Source organism: Lupinus angustifolius, chromosome LG14 (assembly GCF_001865875.1).
Source record: "Lupinus angustifolius cultivar Tanjil chromosome LG14, LupAngTanjil_v1.0, whole genome shotgun sequence".
Lineage (NCBI taxonomy): Eukaryota > Viridiplantae > Streptophyta > Magnoliopsida > Fabales > Fabaceae > Lupinus > Lupinus angustifolius.
In genome coordinates, this window is record NC_032022.1 from 991,682 (window position 1) to 1,011,693 (window position 20,012).

At 28.3% G+C, this 20,012-nt stretch overlaps 1 protein-coding gene across 1 annotated transcript; it reads left to right on the forward strand.

Moving 5' to 3' along the window:
- On the forward strand, positions 13,005 to 14,591 carry LOC109327126 (anthocyanidin 3-O-glucosyltransferase 2-like). Its single transcript, XM_019560171.1, has one exon. It carries the CDS (start codon positions 13,070 to 13,072, stop codon positions 14,507 to 14,509), a length of 1,440 nt encoding a protein of 479 aa, XP_019415716.1. The 5' UTR covers positions 13,005 to 13,069; the 3' UTR covers positions 14,510 to 14,591.

Consider the following 20,012-nt stretch of genomic DNA (forward strand, 5'->3'; position numbering starts at 1 on the left):
GTATATATATATATATATATATAAATAAAAGGAGAGAAGAGTGTAGAAATATAAGTGAGAAAATGTTACTTACTCATCATAAAATTGTGATTAATGTATTAAAATGTGATTATGATTGTAATTAAAGTTGTGGTTATTGTTATTTGTGATTGTTTTCATTATAGTTGGTTGTAATGTGGGTTGATATTATTAAATTTAACTTTGTCTAATATAATCTAAATGTAGTCTAATATAATCACACTATTATTGCAATATAATACAGTTGTAATGGGGTGAACATCTTCTATCTAAAAAGTGTATCACTTCATGTGTGATTGCTTGTGATCGGTCAGAAAAACACTTAATTATTAAATTTTTAACTTAAATACATTTTTCGATCAATAGTTTATATATTTACTACTATACTAAGTGTATTCTCTAACTTTTTTGGGTAAGAAACTAAACTTTTCTGGGGCTCGTAGCTGCTGCTCTCAATAAATATCGCTCTCAGAATCAAATCATCGACCTTAAAGATCCAATAGAGTCTTACACAACTAGACCAACGATTTCTCAGTAAATATATTGTTATATGTGAGAGTACTATTTGGTTATGTTATAGGGTGATGATGTTGTTGCAGACTATGAAACATTGCAACTTAAAACAATAGTTTGACCTAGTCTCGAACTCCTAGACTAGGTAGTTATTTATTTATTCCTTAGGTGTCAGTCATAATAATGAATTTATATAGGGACAGAATAATAGTGAAACCTCTAATAACTTTATGAGAGAACTCAATTATCTACTATATTTGGCCATGCAATAATACAATAACTTATGAAAGTAAAGAAATGTGAGAAAATCTTACTTTACTGTTAACAAATCAGTCTAATTAAAAATTTCACATGCATGGACACAGAATATCTTCTCGATCAAATTAACATTCTAATAATTTAATATATTTTTTGGATACTTGTGATGGTAGACAACTATTCACTATATAAAAAAAATTCAAAATGTGTTAAATTATTATTTTTAATAATATTTAAATGTATGTAAGTTATCATTCAACCATGATACTAGGCAGTTAAAAGAAAGAATGATTAAGAAAAATAGAATAGAAATTGATATGATTTTTTTAGATGTCTGGTATTACAGAAAATAGAAAGAAATTAAGGTGAAAAGAATAGTTTCAATAAAAAAAAAATTAAAAATGTTAGCCTATTACTTTTCCTTTTTCAAATTCTAATGAGTTTATAGTCATGGTTATAACTTGAGCAACTAGTTGTATAAAAAGAATCAAACTTATAAAAATAACTTCAAACATTTTCATGCTATCATCTAAAAAGGTTAAAAGACATTAGAAATAAATTAATTATTTTAATAATATCACCAGTAGGAAAAAGAGAAAAGTTGTAATTTGATTTACATTATATTTGGTTTAAGTAAAAAATGAGTAGAATAAAAGTTGAACAAAATAAATATAATAAAAAATGATTGAATTTTTAATTGTATGATATGAAAGAAAAATATATATATTGGTGAATTGGAAATATTTAACAACAAAAAAATAAGCTTTATTAAACAACAATTAATGTAGAATTCCCACATTAAGTTAAGGGCACATATGATCATTTTGTTCATTTTAAGAAAAGGTTTTAGTGGGTCTTATTATCCTTTCTTTTTCCTTTCTTTAATTTCTTTCAAACCAAACATTAGAAAATGAGTTTTTCTTTTACTTTTTTCTTCTTGTCTATTTCTTAAACTTCACATTTAATTTTTATATGGAGATATGTAAAAGTTATATTTATAACTTACTTAGAGAATCTTCAACGATAGTCCTTAATAAAATAATGATTATATAAATAAGGATTATATGTAAATTTTGATGTCGTTCAAAGTGATATGTTCTTGTCCGTAAATAGATAATTGTTATCTAATTGTTATCTAATTTTCTTCATCCTTAAAATAATCAAAAAATGAAGAAAAAGAAAGAGAAAAACATATTAACCAACAATGAAAATGAAAAGAAAGTGCAACAACCTTATTTTCTTTGGATTCATAGATAATGACATTTCGCGACACTCGTTTGAGCGATCATTGTTAAAATTAAAAAATAGACATTTACCAACACTTGTTTGAAAAAACGATGTTAAAAGTAGACATTTAACAACGTTTGTTTGAAAAAGTACGGTTAAAAGTAAACATTCACCAACACTTATTTGAATAAATGTTGTTAAATGTAAAGATAATATTTAACAACACTTAATTAAATAAGTGCTATTAAAAGTAGACATTTAATAACACTTGTTTGAATAAGTATCGTTAAATGTAGAAAACATGTGGAACCTATTTAAGGACAAAATGTAAGTTGCACCATTGAAGTGAAAAATAAAAAAGTTGTCTAATTTACTAAAAAATATGAACAACTATAAAATAAGTTGTGAGACCCATTTAAAGATAAAATTTGGGTTGCACATCTGAGGATGCTCTTAGAGCATCTATAATGATGCAACTATATTTCCGTTCTTAAATAGACCCCAGAAACCTACTCCGCATTTATATTTCTCTCTTTTGTAACAATTTTTTTTGTTTTTAAGGTTGTCTCGCAACTTTAAGAATTGTGGTTATTTAGCTTACCATTGCGAAATAAGAACAAGAACGGTTCCTCCCTAATGATAAACTTGGACGAAGAACGTACTTATTTCGCTACGAATGATTTTTTGTTACCATTTTGGGTGCCCTTAAATAATGACTATAACATCTCAATCTTAATATGTAATCCGTTCCCATAAATTTAATGAGTATGTCACCCTTAAATGTAAATACTATTGTAGTATTTTATTTCTCCTAAAGGAATCATCTATGACTCAAACTCATAACTTTAATGATACTATTTCTCTAATAAGTATTGCTCTAAAAAATTGAACATTTTACTTTTTGTTTTTTTAGAAATTTAGTGAAATTTTATATTACTTTATCAACATATTATTAGCCTTTTCACTCTCTTCTTGCAATCATTAAAGAGTATCAAAAGATCCTACATATATATTTCACATAATAACTCGTTTCTTTTTTTATTTAATCAATCCAATAAAAGTTTATCCAACAATCTACAAGCAACCGCTAAATTCACCCATCCAAATACTTTGACTCTCTCAAACCATCCTTATTAATTAAACAATCTTTCTAAATGATCAATAGAAAAGGAGGAAATATGATTGAAAACCAAAGCATAAAACTTTCAATATATTAATAAAAAAAATGAACCTAAGCCCTAATATATTAATAATAGACTTTCTTAAAAACTATGGATTCAATATTCATCACCAAGGCGTTGATAGTTGGTCTAGTGGTGTAAGACTTCATTTGATCCACAAGGTTGATAGTTCGATTCATTTGAGTAACACTTATTGGAAGGGACAGTCACAAACCCCCGAAAGATATTAGTTCTTTACCCAAAAAGGTAAAAAATATCCTTAGTAGTACTGAAAAAATGATGTATTCAAATAACCACAAAGTTTATGTTTTTAATTTTTCAAAAATCCAATTTAGATTTATATCATCATCCTTCTGAAGTTAAGAGAAGCATATTTAATACATTAATTTCCCTCGGACAGATTCTTTATTGATTTTTTTAATGTGATATTGACGAACACTAATAAGATGTGAGACTAAATTAACATTTTATTTTGTTAAATGACTAAACTAAAACCTAAAAGCAAATACAGAGTTAGATTAACACTTTATTTCATTATAAAATCAAATTAAAATCTAAAAAAATAAGTTAAATACCCAAAACAGTAGTATTTTAAAAGAGTATTGTGATGAACTCATAGATTTATTGAATGGGTAACTGAGAGTTTTATTATGTTGAGTCTTATCCGAGTAGTAATTAATATGTTGAAAAATCAAAGTTTAGGTCACAAAAATGCATGCATAATAATGGGGAGGGGTGCCGAGTATTTAATGAGTATTAATTGTGAATTAATTAATGTGACAGAAGAACGAAAAAAGTTGAAAACTGTGCCACCGCTCATAATGTCTCTTATGAAAATATCAAGTGCATTTTCTAGGACATCAAAGGATATTCATTTGGGTTTGAATATCCATATTTTATATCACGAGGTTATTATATTTCATTTACTATTACCCATGATATATTCTCACTTTTTTAGGTAAGAAGTTAAATCTTTTTTGGGGTTTATGATTGTTCATCTCAACCAATATCGCTTTCAGGAATCGAACCCTTGACTTGGGATCCCGAAAAAATGATTTTAAATTGATATACTTAACCTTGTGATTTTTTTTGTTTCTCCTATAACCAATCATGTCCGAGTTGGAAACATCCACAAGTATATGAAATTAATTATCACAGCAGGTATTTTTTCATTCACAAAACTCAAATATGAGATCTTGCTTAAGGTGAATCAAACATGCACACTTGAAACAATATAAGTTGTTTCTTAACCTTGTGGTTGAGTTTAAGGAATCTAAAATTGGAATTATAATAATGGAAATGGTGTATATAAGTAAATAAAAAGTATATATCTTTAGCTTTCGTATATAAGAAACCAATTAGAGATTCCCAACCTCAGTCTTAGAGCTAGGATAACCAATCCATGAAAAAATTAGTCAAATTTTTTTTCTAAATTTATTATTTCAAAACTTTTGATTTTTAAGATTAGGTTAATAGTTTAATGAATTACTAACTATGCAAAAAATGAATATAATTTGAGTAAAACATGTCTATTAAATTTTCATATATTTCTCACAATTAATTTCTCAACATAAAATAGATTCAACTCTAATAAATAAAAAGAAAATTTTACAACAAAAGTACTGAAAAAATAATATTTAAAAGTGGAAATATATGGTAGAGCCAGACGAGTATTGATAAAAATTACTAAGAGATAATACCACATTAAAGTGGAGAAAATTTTGTAAGAGAAATTAACAACAATTATTAAATTAGGTGAAAAAAGGAGTGCGGTAAAAGTCATATTGACCACTTCAATTGAAAAATAGATTAGTTGTCCCATATGGGGATTGGATTGTACAACATTTATGTTTATGTTGATCATGCATTTATATCGGTTAAAAATAACAATAATCGGTCAAAAATATTTATATTATTTGATTTTCAATTGAACTATATTGATTATATTGGTCGAATTTCATTTAAAATTAATTATTTATTAAAAATAACTTATTTTTTACCAAAAATATTGGTATAGATGATCATTCACATAACTACTATCTTTATTTATACTTTTAAAATATGATCTATTACCAAATGACACATTTTGTTTTAACTAATGAAATAAATAAAATCATTATATCTTCTTTATTATTTTTCAATATTAACATTAGTAGAATATATATGTATATCTAACTTAACCGATATGTTGTTTAATTAATAAACAATTGATAAACACTTATATCATACCAACACATTGAGAGGTTTGATGATCAATAAGATATTAATAATACTTTGATTACGAATTGGAACTGTTCGAGTAATCGAGTATTACCAAGGAAGAAAGATTCATGTTTTCATATTCACAAGAAAAAGTGCATTTTCTCACTCAATTTTTAAAATAATATTCGAAGGAACTTCACACTTAAATTTTAGGAGTATCTAATATTACTACCCATCTAACATTTTTTATTAGTTTTGTAGCATGAGTATGACCTAAATTAAGGAGTTTGTTTTCACTCTAAATTTTCCATTCACATAATCAAAGGGAAATACCAAAATGGTGCATGAGATAAAACAATGTATGTAAGCAAAATATAGGAGAATTTCTTACATAGTGCTTACATAATTCACCTGTTATATTTAATCATTATTAATATTTAAATATAAGTAATTTAAATAAATTATGAATGATATAATAATTATATATAAAACTTTATGTTAACAATAAGAATATGTTACACTCAAATGTCAACACATCATAATTAAATTGGTTTTACTAAACACTACTCTAATGACAATGGTCCACATGCAAAATGTGCAAAGATAATGTTAGAACAATAGTCCCAAATCTTACTTTGTTAAGAGAAAAAGATGTATATAGTCATAATGTATAAGTTTCTATATTGTTATTACATCATTTATCATTCATATTTCATTATTATTGATTCTTTACAAAAAGATAATACAAATTAATGGTAAATAATATATTGTCTACATATAAATTTTAGAGTGTCAATGTATATATATTATATTTTCTATTAAGTACATTATTTTTCTTCTTTTCACTCTTGAATTCCTTAACCATTACAATTGGGTCAATCTTTAATTAAATAGTAGCATTTGAAAGCACTGCCTACTACTATTATCTAAGTTTTTTAATTATGGAATAGTATAATCATGTCTTAGTTTTTAACATATTCAATGTATCATTTTGAAGCAATTTTCATACATTTTTTGGTACATAAATTAAAACCATATTCTTCTGTACTACGAAGGGGTATCCCCTCACATTTTTTAGGTAAAGAATTAATCATTTTTGGAGTTTATAACTTTCTCTCCCAATAAATGTTGCTCCCAAAAATCAAACCATCAATCATGATGATCCAATGAAACCTTATAACATTAGATCAACTTGTTCTTGTTCATTTGTAAACATTTCTTATTCTCCAAACGTGCGTGGTTGGATTTGCTTTAATTAGCTTTTTAATTAAATCCAAACCAATAATCAACCCAAACATGTCCGAATGAATTTTGGTATAACCAACTATTTCTCATTACTTTATGAATAATAAATTAATTTTTTTGAGATATGATTGTTCCTCCTAATAAATGTTGCTTCTATAAATTGAATATATAACATTTAACCTAATTTAATACTTAAGAATGATATAGTACTTTACATTACTAAATCAATATCTTGTTTGTTGTTGAAAAGATTTAAGTTAGATTATATATTCATCTCTTTATTTAAAGACACTTATAGTTTACTCATATATATATATATATATATATAAAGAAAATTAAGTAAAGATAATTGTAAATCTCAAAATTATCAATATTTATATTAACATTCCAAAATATCATCCGAAGTGAAATATTTGTAGAAATATGTAACAAAACTACAAAAGTAAAAAAAAAATGAAGTGTAGTTATGTAGGAGTATATTTCGTAAAGATTATTTAATGCTACCAACTTATTATTATAAAGTAACTTAAACTTATAAACATATTTTTTAAATGACTCATAAACATAAGAAGAACATATTTTCTATACCCCACCGAATTAAAAAACAATCATTGAGAAAGTAATCTTTTATCTAGTAATGGATGATTTCATTTTGTCAAACATTCAATTATTGGGATCAACACTTGTTGGGAGGGAGAAGTAGATATAAATTCAAAAATAAATCAATTCCTTATCACAAAGTAAGATAATATCATTAATTATACCAAAAAATTGATATACCTTCTCACAAACACAAATTTATTGGGATTGAGTAAGCCCCATAATTTTTGAAATATATAAATAATCAGACAATGAATAAATAATAATTATAATAAGGGGATATGATATTATATTTTGATCTAATTTACAAGACACTTAAGTTAATCAAACTTAATTAAAGTAAGACTTCAAAAAATTCAAACTTGACTCCAAAAATACCCCATCAAGTATGAATCACATTGCTAATATGCTTCAACTTGAACAAAAACCTTTTGAGTATAGAAATTTAGATAGAATGAATTTTTAGTTTTACTCTAAGAAAGAATACACATGTAAGTCCTATTTATACCATCCACAAAGTTGTACCACAATAAAAAAGAAAGAGTAAATTACACTGACACTCTTGAGTTTTAGTGAAATTATACGAATCATTCCTCACTTTTTTACACCTACACAAACCCCCCTATTTGTTATACTTTCATTACATTGATCACCCCTACATGAGAAATAAGTGTAATATCTTAAACAAAAAATGTGATAAATGCAATTAAGTTAAACAAAACATGATATATTATGGACACAAGTCTAAATAATATACAAATCAATGTATTTTATTATTTTTGGTTCGTTATGATATATTATAAGAGCGGTTTAAACAATATATTTTTACAAATTTTGATGCATTCTGTAACAAAAACTAATAAATATACATTGATTTGTATATTATTTGGACTTGTCTCCATAATATATCATGTTTTGTTTAACTTAATTGCATTTATCACATTTTTCTTTAAAATATTACACTTATTTCTTATGCAGAGGTGATCAGTGTAATGAAAGTATAAAAAATAAGGGGTTTGTGTAGGTGTAAAAAAATGAGGGATGATTTATGTAATTTCGCTAAAACTTAGGGGGTGTCAGTGTAATTTACTCTAAAAAAAACTTCAATGCTTAAGTCATGTCTTTTCATATCTTTACATGATCTATGTTCATTCTCGATGGGATTAAGTTAATCTTCATAAGACATAAGCTACTTCGAACGCGCCGATAATTCGATGGTTTCCCCCTGCAGTATCAAATTTTTTAGTTCTGGTTGTGAGCCCCACCACCCGTGTTCGTGGTGAGGCACATAAGGGTCTCCTTGACCTCCTTCCAGCTAGGGATGGTAATAAAAACCGAACCCGTGAGTACCTGAACCGAACCCGAATTTACGGGAAAAACCTAATGTGATTGTGTCGAGTTCGGGTTTTACCCGGGTTTAAATTTTAGGTTCGGGTTTGGTATAGCAAAGATCTTAACCCGAACCCGCCCCGAAGTAAGATAATTCAATTTAAAATTGAAATTTCTATCAATTGCCAATTGTTTTTAATTTCTAATTTTACTTTAAGCAAAGACCCTAACCCGAACCCACCCCGAAGTAAGGTAATTCAATTTAAAATTGAAATTTCTATCATTTGCCAATTGTTTTTAATTTCTAATTTTACTTTACATACTATTTGATCTTCAAACATAAAAGAAATGAAATAATACAAGAGAAAATAGAAATGTTAGAGAAAAATTACACGAAAATAATATCATATTTTCCTTAATACTTTATCATTTTTGAGTTTGGGTTCGGTTTTTGAATTTCGGGTTTGGATATGTGCAAACCCGACCCCGACCCGCCCCATTGTCATTCCTACTTCCAGCTGTCTCTTGGAGTCATATCTTCCGGGAAGCAAATAAGGTAGTTGGTGATTGACCAAACATGCTCTACAATTGGATTTGAACTCTCGTATCTTTGATGTTGCTACTAGCTTTTGCTCGGTTAATTTGATGTTAGATAGTGCCTCTACTGTTTACTGTAGGGGAATGTAGGTGTTTCGTTTCCTTTTTCCTACTCCTCGGGCTGTTTTATAGCCCTCTGTATTCATCGGGGGGAAAAATATAAGATACTTTTAGATATATTTATAACAAAACCTGGTATCTTAAGACATTAAATAATATTTTCAACATATAGTAAATAGATATGAGGTAACAACAAGACGTTGATCTAGTAGTGTAAGGTACAACTGAATCTCAAGGTTGAGAGTCTTGAGAGTAACACGTGTTGAAAGAGACAACAACAAACCCCAAAAATAATTAATTCTTTACCCAAAAAGGTAAGGGATATTTTTGGTATCACGAAAAAAATAAATGAGGTAAATGGAGATTTGTCACAATATGAATAAATCCAAATTTTCAAGTCCAATGTTATGGATCTGGTCCAAGTTTTAGCCCAAGGCCTATTTTGGTTCATAACAATTCATATTCATTTCCTTAAAGGTGGAATATTGACATTAATTCTATAATGGGACTAGCATATTTTGGGGAAATGATTGAGAATAAATGAAGAATAAATACTCATTTATGTTTCCCAATTTTCCAGTTTCATATTTCCCATATTTCCCATATAGCCTATTTTTGTTTGACTTTTGGGGTGAAGACTTGAGTTAAATAGACTTCGGTTAGAGTTCATAATTCTATACTTATCAGTTGGAACTAATATGATACATACAGAAATTTTGAGGATTAAAATGATTGTTTTTGTTGGAACTGGTGAGAGAAAAGAATATGATGCAAAACGACGACGTTTTGTGTCTTATTTGAAAAAGAAACAAAACGCTAAGTTGACAAAACTTGCAAACATGTAAATGACATGTGTGGTCATGTCACCACTTAACAGTGCACATATGCAAGTCTGTTAACGTTAATAGATGAGAAGAGATGAAAAAACTAACATAGTTCCACATTGAAAACATTAGGGATAAAATGATAATTCAAAATTATTAGGGACTAAGTTGGTAAGATTAAAAAATATGAGATATATCAATGAGTAATTAATCATAAAATAATCAAATGGCTTGTGGCAAAAGAAGTATAAAAAAATTATTGTATTCACAAGAATATAAGCGATATTAAATAGGGTAGAAAACTTTAATTAAATTGGGTAACAATCAGTTTTTTTTTTTTGTTTTTAAAAGTTTGGTCATTAAGATTAATGTAAAAGAAAGCAAAAATAAAAGTTGAGGAATATGAATTGTATGGTAAGAACCTTATACTAGACTCCACTATTCCTCATTTAAGTATCCAATATTTTATAACATTAAGAAGATAACCAATATTATGGATTTATCAATAATTATTTTTATCTATTTATCAATTCCCAATAAATAGATCAACAATTGAAATAATCAATTCTTAATTATTTCAGAAGCCAATCAATCAATCGTAATATAATTGAGTGTTTAATGAATAGTTCGATTAATCTCATTCTTATAATTAATGTTACAAGATGAGTTACTTTAGGTCCAATTCAAACATGAAATTCTCATTACATATTCAAGCCAAACAACATTAGATAAAAGACTAGACATAAAAAATAATCGAAGAATATTGAAATTAAATTAGATAGTCATTTGATACATAGATTTTAAATATCCACCTCTAATTCCTACATTTGACCCTCACACACATGGAAACTAATGCTTTAATGTATTGAATATTCTTCTATCTTCTTAGCATTGTGTAGAAGATTGTTTGCTTCTTCAATCTTGATTTTGTTGTATGATTAATGTGAGCACATAGTTTGTGTCACTCCATGTGTACCATACAACCATCTCGTCTCATATTTATACTAATTTAGATTTAGCTGATTTTTGGAAAATTGTGTTGGGCTTGGACTTTCTCGCTCAATGAAAATCTCATTCAGCCTAGTTGTTGTACTAGTTATAGTATAACAAAAAGTTATAATATAAAATATCTCAATAAAAAAATGAATATAAAGTATACCCAATATAAAAAAAAATTAATTCTCCAAAATAAAATATATAAAATTTGAATAATTGATATCACAAAAGTATGAATCTAGGCTCACAGGTATGAAGTGTTTATCGCCACTAGTAATATATAACATTAATAGTTAGGAAAAATAAATAAACTAATAAAACATCAACATTTTACTTTTTGTCATTTTTATAAGCTTTTTAATAATTGTAACCCAAATAAGATTAGTTTATAAAAAAAACTTATTAACTAAAAATAAGCACAACAATCTCAAACATCAAAACAAAGATGATATGTAAAATTATAAACTAAATAAGAGAATAAATTTATGAAACTTGAGCATGATATTTTTTATGAGCGTTTGTTATCCAAAACAAAATTAATCTATAAGAATTTTTTAAACCAAACATATTAAAAAACAATACCTATAAAGACATGTGAGCACTACTGGTTTGGCATTTTCTCATTTGTAGTGTGTTTTAATTTTGATTCTCAAGTCAATAATATTTAGTGCCTATCCACTACATATTTTGTATGTTTTAACATTTTCATTTACAAATCTTTTGATATTTTAAAGCTTAATACATATTTTCCAATCACATCTTTATTTATTACTCATCTTTTTTTACCTCTCAATTATTTTTTCATTTAGTTTCCAATATGTATTAAATTGAGTTATAAAAATATGAAATGAAGTAAGTAATTCCATAAATCCAGACATGAAAAAAAAAACAAAAACTATAATTTTGATTCATATTGTATACACTAGTGGAATTGGCATTTACTAATAGGTAGCGTGTTTCAATTTTGATTCTCAAGTCTATTTGTAGATTAACATCATTTATTGTTTGTTGCCTAGTGAATTCTGATTTTGTCATTTCACCTCCACTAAAAGTGTTTTAATCAATATATCCTTTAACAATTATTTATATTACTTTTATTTATATTATATATAATTAAATATCAATAGTTGATCATATTATAAAAAAACTCTTACACTTATATTGTATACATATTTTTCTCTAGGTTTAATCCTAAAGTCCAAAACTCGAAAATAACATTAAATATATCCATCACGGACCCACTTCTTAATTGATACATACATATCCACATATATCTCATATCAATATGAATGAAATCATTAGAAATTTTAGAAAATATTATAGCTAAAATAACATTTTTCTTATTTTCAAAACTTCGAAAACGAAACTTATATTTTATAAAATATGAAATGAAAACAACAATAAAAATATACTTTTATCATTCTTTTTCAATGAATGAAATTGAAAATAGAAAATAATCAAATTGAACACACCCTAAATTTTTGTCCATATTTTGTATACTAGTGGACTTACATTTCCCAATAGGTAGCGTGTTTCAATTTTAATTCTCAACGAGTCCATTCGTAGATTATTAACATCACATATTTTTTCTTGATCTTGTCATTTCACCTCTTGTAAAGAGTGTTCCAATTTTAATACTAGAAGAGAACATATCTGTTATATTACGGTTTATGTTATTTTATGTGTCATGAAGTTGTGATTAATTAAAAAAACAGTTAATAATTAAATTTTAACTTAAATATATTTTTATAACCAATCATAAGTTCATGACACATAACATTTAATATATCTATCATCCACCCAAAATTTATTAAGAGCACAATATTTATTCAGGTCAACATAAAAATTTATATATAATCAATTATTATTAACTTATATTATTTTTTAAAGATTTAATAATAATTAAATGAAACACTAACCTTATATAAAACTTATATAATAGAGGTGCATAATTATTTTTTCTCTCTTATTAATTCATCCATACATATTCCCATATCACTACCACTCTACAATCTAACCATGACTAGAATTGAATTGGTTTTCATTGCTACCCCAGCCATCGGAAACCTTGTTCCAGTGGTGGAGTTCGCTAACCTCTTAACCAAACAGGACCCTAGATTCTCTGCAACCGTTCTTATAATCACAGTGCCACATCGACCACTCATCACCACCTACTCCAATTCCATTTCTTCCTCATCCACCAACTTTCGATTCCTCCACCTCCCCACCGTAGACCCTCCCGCACCAGATCAGTACCAATCCAATGTCGGTTTCTTTTCCTTACTCGTAGAGAAACAGAAACACCATGTCAAACACGCGCTCATCGACCTCACCAAAACCGAGTCACCCTCCGATTCCGACTCGGTTCAACTCGGTGCGTTATTCGTCGACATGTTCACCACCGCCGCCATCGACGTCGCCGCCGAACTCAACCTCCCTTCCTACCTCTTCTTCGCGTCTCCGGCGACCTTCCTAGGCTTCACGCTTCACCTCTCACAAATCGAAACCGAGTTGACCGAGTCAAAAACCGAGTCGACCGAGTCAAAAACCGAGTCGTTCCCATTCCCGTGTTTCAAAAACTCACTCCCCCGTTCCGTTTTCCCAAAACTCTTGTCCAACGAAAATAACGGTTCTTCATGGATTTCACACCATGCGAGAAGGTACAGAGAAACTAAGGGTATTATTGTAAATACGATAGAGGAGCTTGAGCCTCACGCGCTTGAATCTCTCCACATGGATTCACAATTGCCACGTGTATATCCAATTGGCCCGGTTCTCGACCTCGACGGTTCGGCCCGGTGGGACCCAAACCCGGTTCAGTATAAACGTATAATGGAATGGTTAGATATGCAAGCTAAATCCTCTGTGGTTTTCCTATGCTTTGGTAGCATGGGAAGCTTGAGCGCGGGCCAGGTTGCCCAAATCGCGATCGGGCTCGAACAGGCCGGGTTTAGGTTCCTATGGGCTTTACGGGAGCCTCCGAAAGCCCAATTAGAGGACCCGAAAGACTACACAAACTATAGCAATATTTTACCTGATGGGTTTTTGGAACGGACGGCCGAGATCGGTCTCGTTTGTGGGTGGGTCCCACAAGCGAAGGTGCTGGCCCACAAAGCAATTGGTGGGTTCGTGTCCCATTGTGGTTGGAATTCAATACTAGAGAGCTTGTGGTATGAGGTACCAATTGCCACGTGGCCAATATATGCTGAACAACATTTGAATGCGTTTGAGATGGTTAAGGAATTGGGATTAGCGGTGGAGATTAGGTTGGATTATAGAGACGGTGGGGATTTGGTGAAGGGAGAAGAAGTTGAAAGATGTGTTAGATATTTGATGAACGGTTGTGATGAGATTAGGAGTAAGGTTAAGGAGATGAGTGAGAAGTGTAAAGGGTCATTGATGAAAAATGGGTCATCTTATGTTAATTTAGTGTCCCTTATTGAAGAGTTAACAAGTTGAAAAGGTTGTTCATATGAAACTATGGGTTGCCATTGTATCTTTTGGTTTGGAATCTTGTTATTGGAATTTCGAATATTTGATATTTGATTTTGTCCATGAGTAGTATTATATATTTTATTTACTAATGATTAATTTATAAGTAATTTTTATATTATATAAGAAAATTTGTATATGATATATCACTATCCTATTTACCAATCGACCTAAATCCAAGTTTTCTACCTTAGTAGATAAGCTTTGGAGGAATAAATATAACAAAAATAATAAATTTAATTTTTTAAACAAAGAATTGATGAAAATAAATAAAAAATATAAAAGAACAAAAATACATATTCATAATAAAGTAAAGAATGGAAAAATATAATTAAACATAAATGTATCCACTAATAATTTAGTTTTTTTCTATCTTTAATATTGTCTGAAATTATAAGTCTTAAGCTCAATTGTTCCAAACTTTTTGTAACGACAAAGACTAACTTGTGAATTGCATGTTAGTTCACATTCATGTGAACTGCATTATTAGTCATTTGGTTGTGAATGTACGTTAATTCGCTTTCATGCGAACTGCATTAGTAGCCATTGAATTGAGTAGTCGTTGATCTTATCCGTTAAGTTTGTAATGAGCTACCGAGTTTTGTTAAAGTCGTGATCTCAATCTACAACTTTTGTGAGGAAACATTTTGCAAGTTTAGAAGTCTGTACGCAAAAATATGATTTCTAGTGATCGATTTTGAACTTCTTATAGAAGTCGTTAAAGTAAATGACCACTTCTACACTTCAAAAATAACACACTCATAAGTCGTTAAATAAAATCACGACTTTCTACTTCAAAAATAACGCACTCAGAAGTCATATATTGCCATCTTATAAAAAAATATAATAATACACTTAGAAGTTGTTAAAGGGTGTCACGACTTCTATACAGAAGTGGTACATTAAATTCACGACTACTAAATTTCAAAGTAACACACTTAGAAGTTGTACGTTAAAAATCTGACTTCTAAATAATATAAATAGCACACCCGTAAATCATTAAAATGTGTCAAAGAAATCGTACATTAAATTCACAACTTCTAAAAAATACTGAAACAGTGATTGGTTACCATATTTTTTAATCAAACAACTAAAACATATATAGTTCATTTTGATGTGAACTAACATATGGTTCACATTTTAGCTTTGCCTTTTGCAGCAATCTCTTAGGAAGGTTTTGGAACATTCTCAAATCCTCCAACTACTTTGTTACCTTGCTTATTAGCATTGATACTACACCCAATTTAGAAGAGAAATTGAAGCAAAACTCTCTAACGACATCATTGGTCAATCTTTTAATATAAAAGTAGTTTATAACAAATTATAAACGTTGCCCAACCACACACTGCAACGTGGTTAGATCACATCACATATATGGCAAAAATAATAATATTAGAATGAGAAAAGCTTACATGAAATATATGCTACACATCATATTTATTAAATTTTAAATGTGTTGGTAATATTTTGTTGGTTGTCTCCACATATATATGTTTCCATACAAGTCTTTCTCTATTGGAATAAAAAGAGTCACTAATAGTGCCCCATAATAGTTCTATTGATTGCTCCATCCAAAGAGTCGGTCTCAGTGTATTTCACTTAGAGAGTAGAAAAAAGTATGAGTAGACATTTGTTGTCGCAAAATAATGTACTATTATATGTGTTGCTGCTGCTTGTGATTGATTAGAAAAATGATTAATTATTAAAATTTTAATTTAAATATATTTTTCCAATCAATCATAATCACTGGCACATGAAGTAATACACATTATGGACAACAGCTCCCAAAAAGTATAGGCTCAAAATTTATTAAAAATATGAGACTAAAAATGGGGTGATAAAATATGTGACATTAGGAAAAATATTAGGTTGAATGCTAGCATATATTATATAAGATAAAATTATAAATAAATATATTAGGAAGAAAATTATATTAACTTCCATTATAGAAAAGATGATAGAATTACACCTTAAGTGATTTGTGTATGTGTAGAGGATACTATTAGAAACCATGTAAGAAGAATAGATCAAATGAATTTTTAAAAGAAGAGAAAAACCAAGAAAAACTATAGTAAAAAAGATTAAGAAATACCTAGAGATTGATGCTTTGATAATGAACATAATTTATAAAAAAATATTATGACGCCGTTTGATTTATGTAGTTAATTTCACCTAATAGAACAAATGTTTGGTTATTGTTATTTTTTGTTTTTACACAATTTTTATGGGATCGAAAGAATTATGCGACCATAAATACTCCCATGCTACATATTTATCAAATTGAACACAAAATAAAACTATTAAATGTAGTAAAGTCATGATTTATAAGCAAAAAATGATATAATATCTCTTTTGAAAAAATCAATGATGTAAAAACTGTATAATATTGGCCGGTTCAATCGGAAAATCAGTCCCATAATCGGTATGGTACATATGTTGAACCAGCCAAGTATCAAAATGAGTCAAAACCGGTCAAAAATCGGGCAAAGCTGGTCAAAACTGGTGAACCGACTGACATTTGACTAAACCGACTGATTTATACACTTTTTTTGTTGTTGAAAAAAACTTAAAAAATCATTACAAGTTGATCCATTTTTCCAACACTTCATCAACACTTCAAGGCACATGCTTCCAAGACATACTTATATTACACATTTTGGTTCATAACATTCGTTTGTAATCTCAGTGACATTTGTGTAATCTTGGAGTACTGTCTGAAGATAGGATTTAGTGCAAAAATATAATATCGATATGAGACAACTTTGACTCCATGATGTTAAATGTTAAAACACCAAATTTATTTGTTTTGTAGAGTGAGTTGTGAACTTATGTCATTTATTTATATTTTGCGGTTGTTAAGTGATACTTTCGATTGATATATGTTTTGTAATTTAGACTTTGAATTTGTTAAAGACTTAAAGTTGTTTGTTTATTTGAATTTTGAGTAGATTATGAATATGAATTATAAATTTGAGTATCTACCTATTTAGAATTTTTTTTGTTATATATAAATATAAGTAGGTATGTCCGGTTTAACCGACATGCAGTTTAATTACTGAACCACCAGTTAAATCACTGTATCACTATACCAGTACCCTAACTAGTTTGATAACCGGAATGATTTTAACAACACTGGAAAAAAAAATAGACCCTGATTATTGTGGACCATGAGCGGTGGCCTGGCTCCATGAGTGATTATGGTATCAACCATATATTTCTAAACAACCCATTTAAGTAAATAATTTAAAAAGTACCCGATTATAAAGCCGTTAACTCACATGCATTTCAATTAATTTGCTAATAAACAAAGGCATATGAAAATAAAAACTTACACAACATTAATAGTAACTCTTGAGTTCATCTAATGACATATAAATAACATGTCATACTAAAAAGAAACTCAATAATTAATAAGGCAATAATTTAGTAGTGGAAAATCCTACTAGATCTTCAGAAAAATCAAAATGTCAATGATTTAATTCATTCTGAGAGTAGTATTTGTTAAAAAAGATAACTATACATCTAAACAATGATTAACTCCTTATTTATAAGGTGATGTATTATCAGTTGTAAACTCATTTGTAACATTTAAAAGAGTAACATAATTATAACTAAAAGGAATCCGAAGATGGAATTTTATAACGGTAGAAGATAACACTTTAATTTTCTTTAGTAATAACGCACTAGGACATGTACCCAAAAGGCAAAAATAGCACTTGATATGCCACCGTTTCATAATGTTATGCAACGACTTTGTTTGAAGAGAAAAAATGGGTGCCACTAGAAAAAGCAATGCCTTTTTGAAAACTCAAATTCTTGGAGAGTTTTGTTGACCAAACTTTCCTATAAGGTTAACTTAGCCTACAAATGTGTTAATATAGTGGTAATGATCTTACGTGTGTATGGTGTAATGCTCATGAAGATACGATGGACAATTTGTTTTTTCTTGCCACCTCTCTTATTGTGCTTGACAACTTTTTTTATTAATGGTTGGGTCTTGTTGTGGTTTAATCGACCAATGACTAAGAACATTTTCTATAACATTTCCTCCATCTTAAAGGTAGGATCTTGAAAGAATTTTATTTAATTATTTGGATGATTGAAATCTAGTTTTTATGAAATTGCAGGAATGCTATGGTTTTGACAATAAGGGAGCGTGCTAAGAAGAGTTAGCGGATGATATCAAGTTCAAACCATAGTTATGGATCAAAGAAAGATACAAGTCTACGATAATGTCTTGGTTTGAATGGACTTTAAATCCAATATTAAGTTTGGAATGTTATTGTTAGATTTTCATCTTGGTAAGCTTTGTGTTGATGTGTTTTGACTTTTGTTAGGTAAGATTTATAGTTGAGACTGTTTGTACATCTCTCTTAGTTATTTTGTATATTGGTTTTGTTTGTACCCTTATTTTTTTTCCATTAATAAAATATTTTACCTATAAAAATAATCAGTTTACTAAAAGTCAAAAAAGTATCTAGATAATTTACTCTATTCTTAAGTTGCAATATATTTGTGAGTGTAAAAATGAGTAAAAGATCACAAATTGTACATGGGATACTCTCTCATTACTCTCTCTTAGGAGTCAAGTGCATGATAGTTAGTGTCTTGGTTTTTGTTTTGTATTGCCTTTGGTCACTTGTGCCTTTTTAATATAATTATCTTAGCTTATAAAAAAATTATTATCTTATGCTAGGTAATAAGTGCATATATATATATATAGCTCAATGATGCATATAATCAACAAATGCACCTGATCAGAAAATATGCTTCTGAATGAACTGAAAAATATTTAGTGATTAAATGGTTTTTTCTTCTGTTGAATTATTTAGTGGGAAAACAATTTTCAACTCTTTTCAATAATTTAGTGATTAAAAAAACATGTTTGTTAACAAAAGAAAGAACAATATAATAATAACATATTATACCCTAAATAACAAAAGGAAAATACACTCCTTATAATATCTCATTTTTTCAGTGTCAACGGAGGAAAATATGATTATTAAATATTTCTTTAATAGAGTAGTAGTGTGAAGTTGTTATCTCTTAAGTCTTAACTCTTAATAGGATAGAGTTGAATTTACTTTGTCTCTTTAAACTTTCTTTACAGCATTAAAGGAAACAATAGTATTTATCATGAATGATTGGACATGAAAAGTAAATTCATTATAAATTATCGAACTCTCTTGTTCATATTTATTAAGTTTTTAAAAAAATCTAAACATAATAATAATAATAAAAAAAATAGCAAAATGGAGAACAAAGTAAAATCCTAACAAAGAGTTAATCTCATAATATAGATATGCAAAAATATCATAAATTAATTTTTCTTTGAGTGACATAGAGAAATAACATTAACCTAGATTGATATTAGGTTCCTTATATGTAAGAGTGATGAGATTAGAGCATCTTCAAGTGTTGCTAGGTGTGATATATTTTGTTCATAAATAAAGAATTATATCTAATTAGA

What these genes read in the sequence shown, in the direction of transcription:
- LOC109327126 (XM_019560171.1), top strand. Translation starts at nt 13,070, where the DNA reads ATGACTAGAATTGAATTGGTTTTCATTGCTACCCCAGCCATCGGAAAC.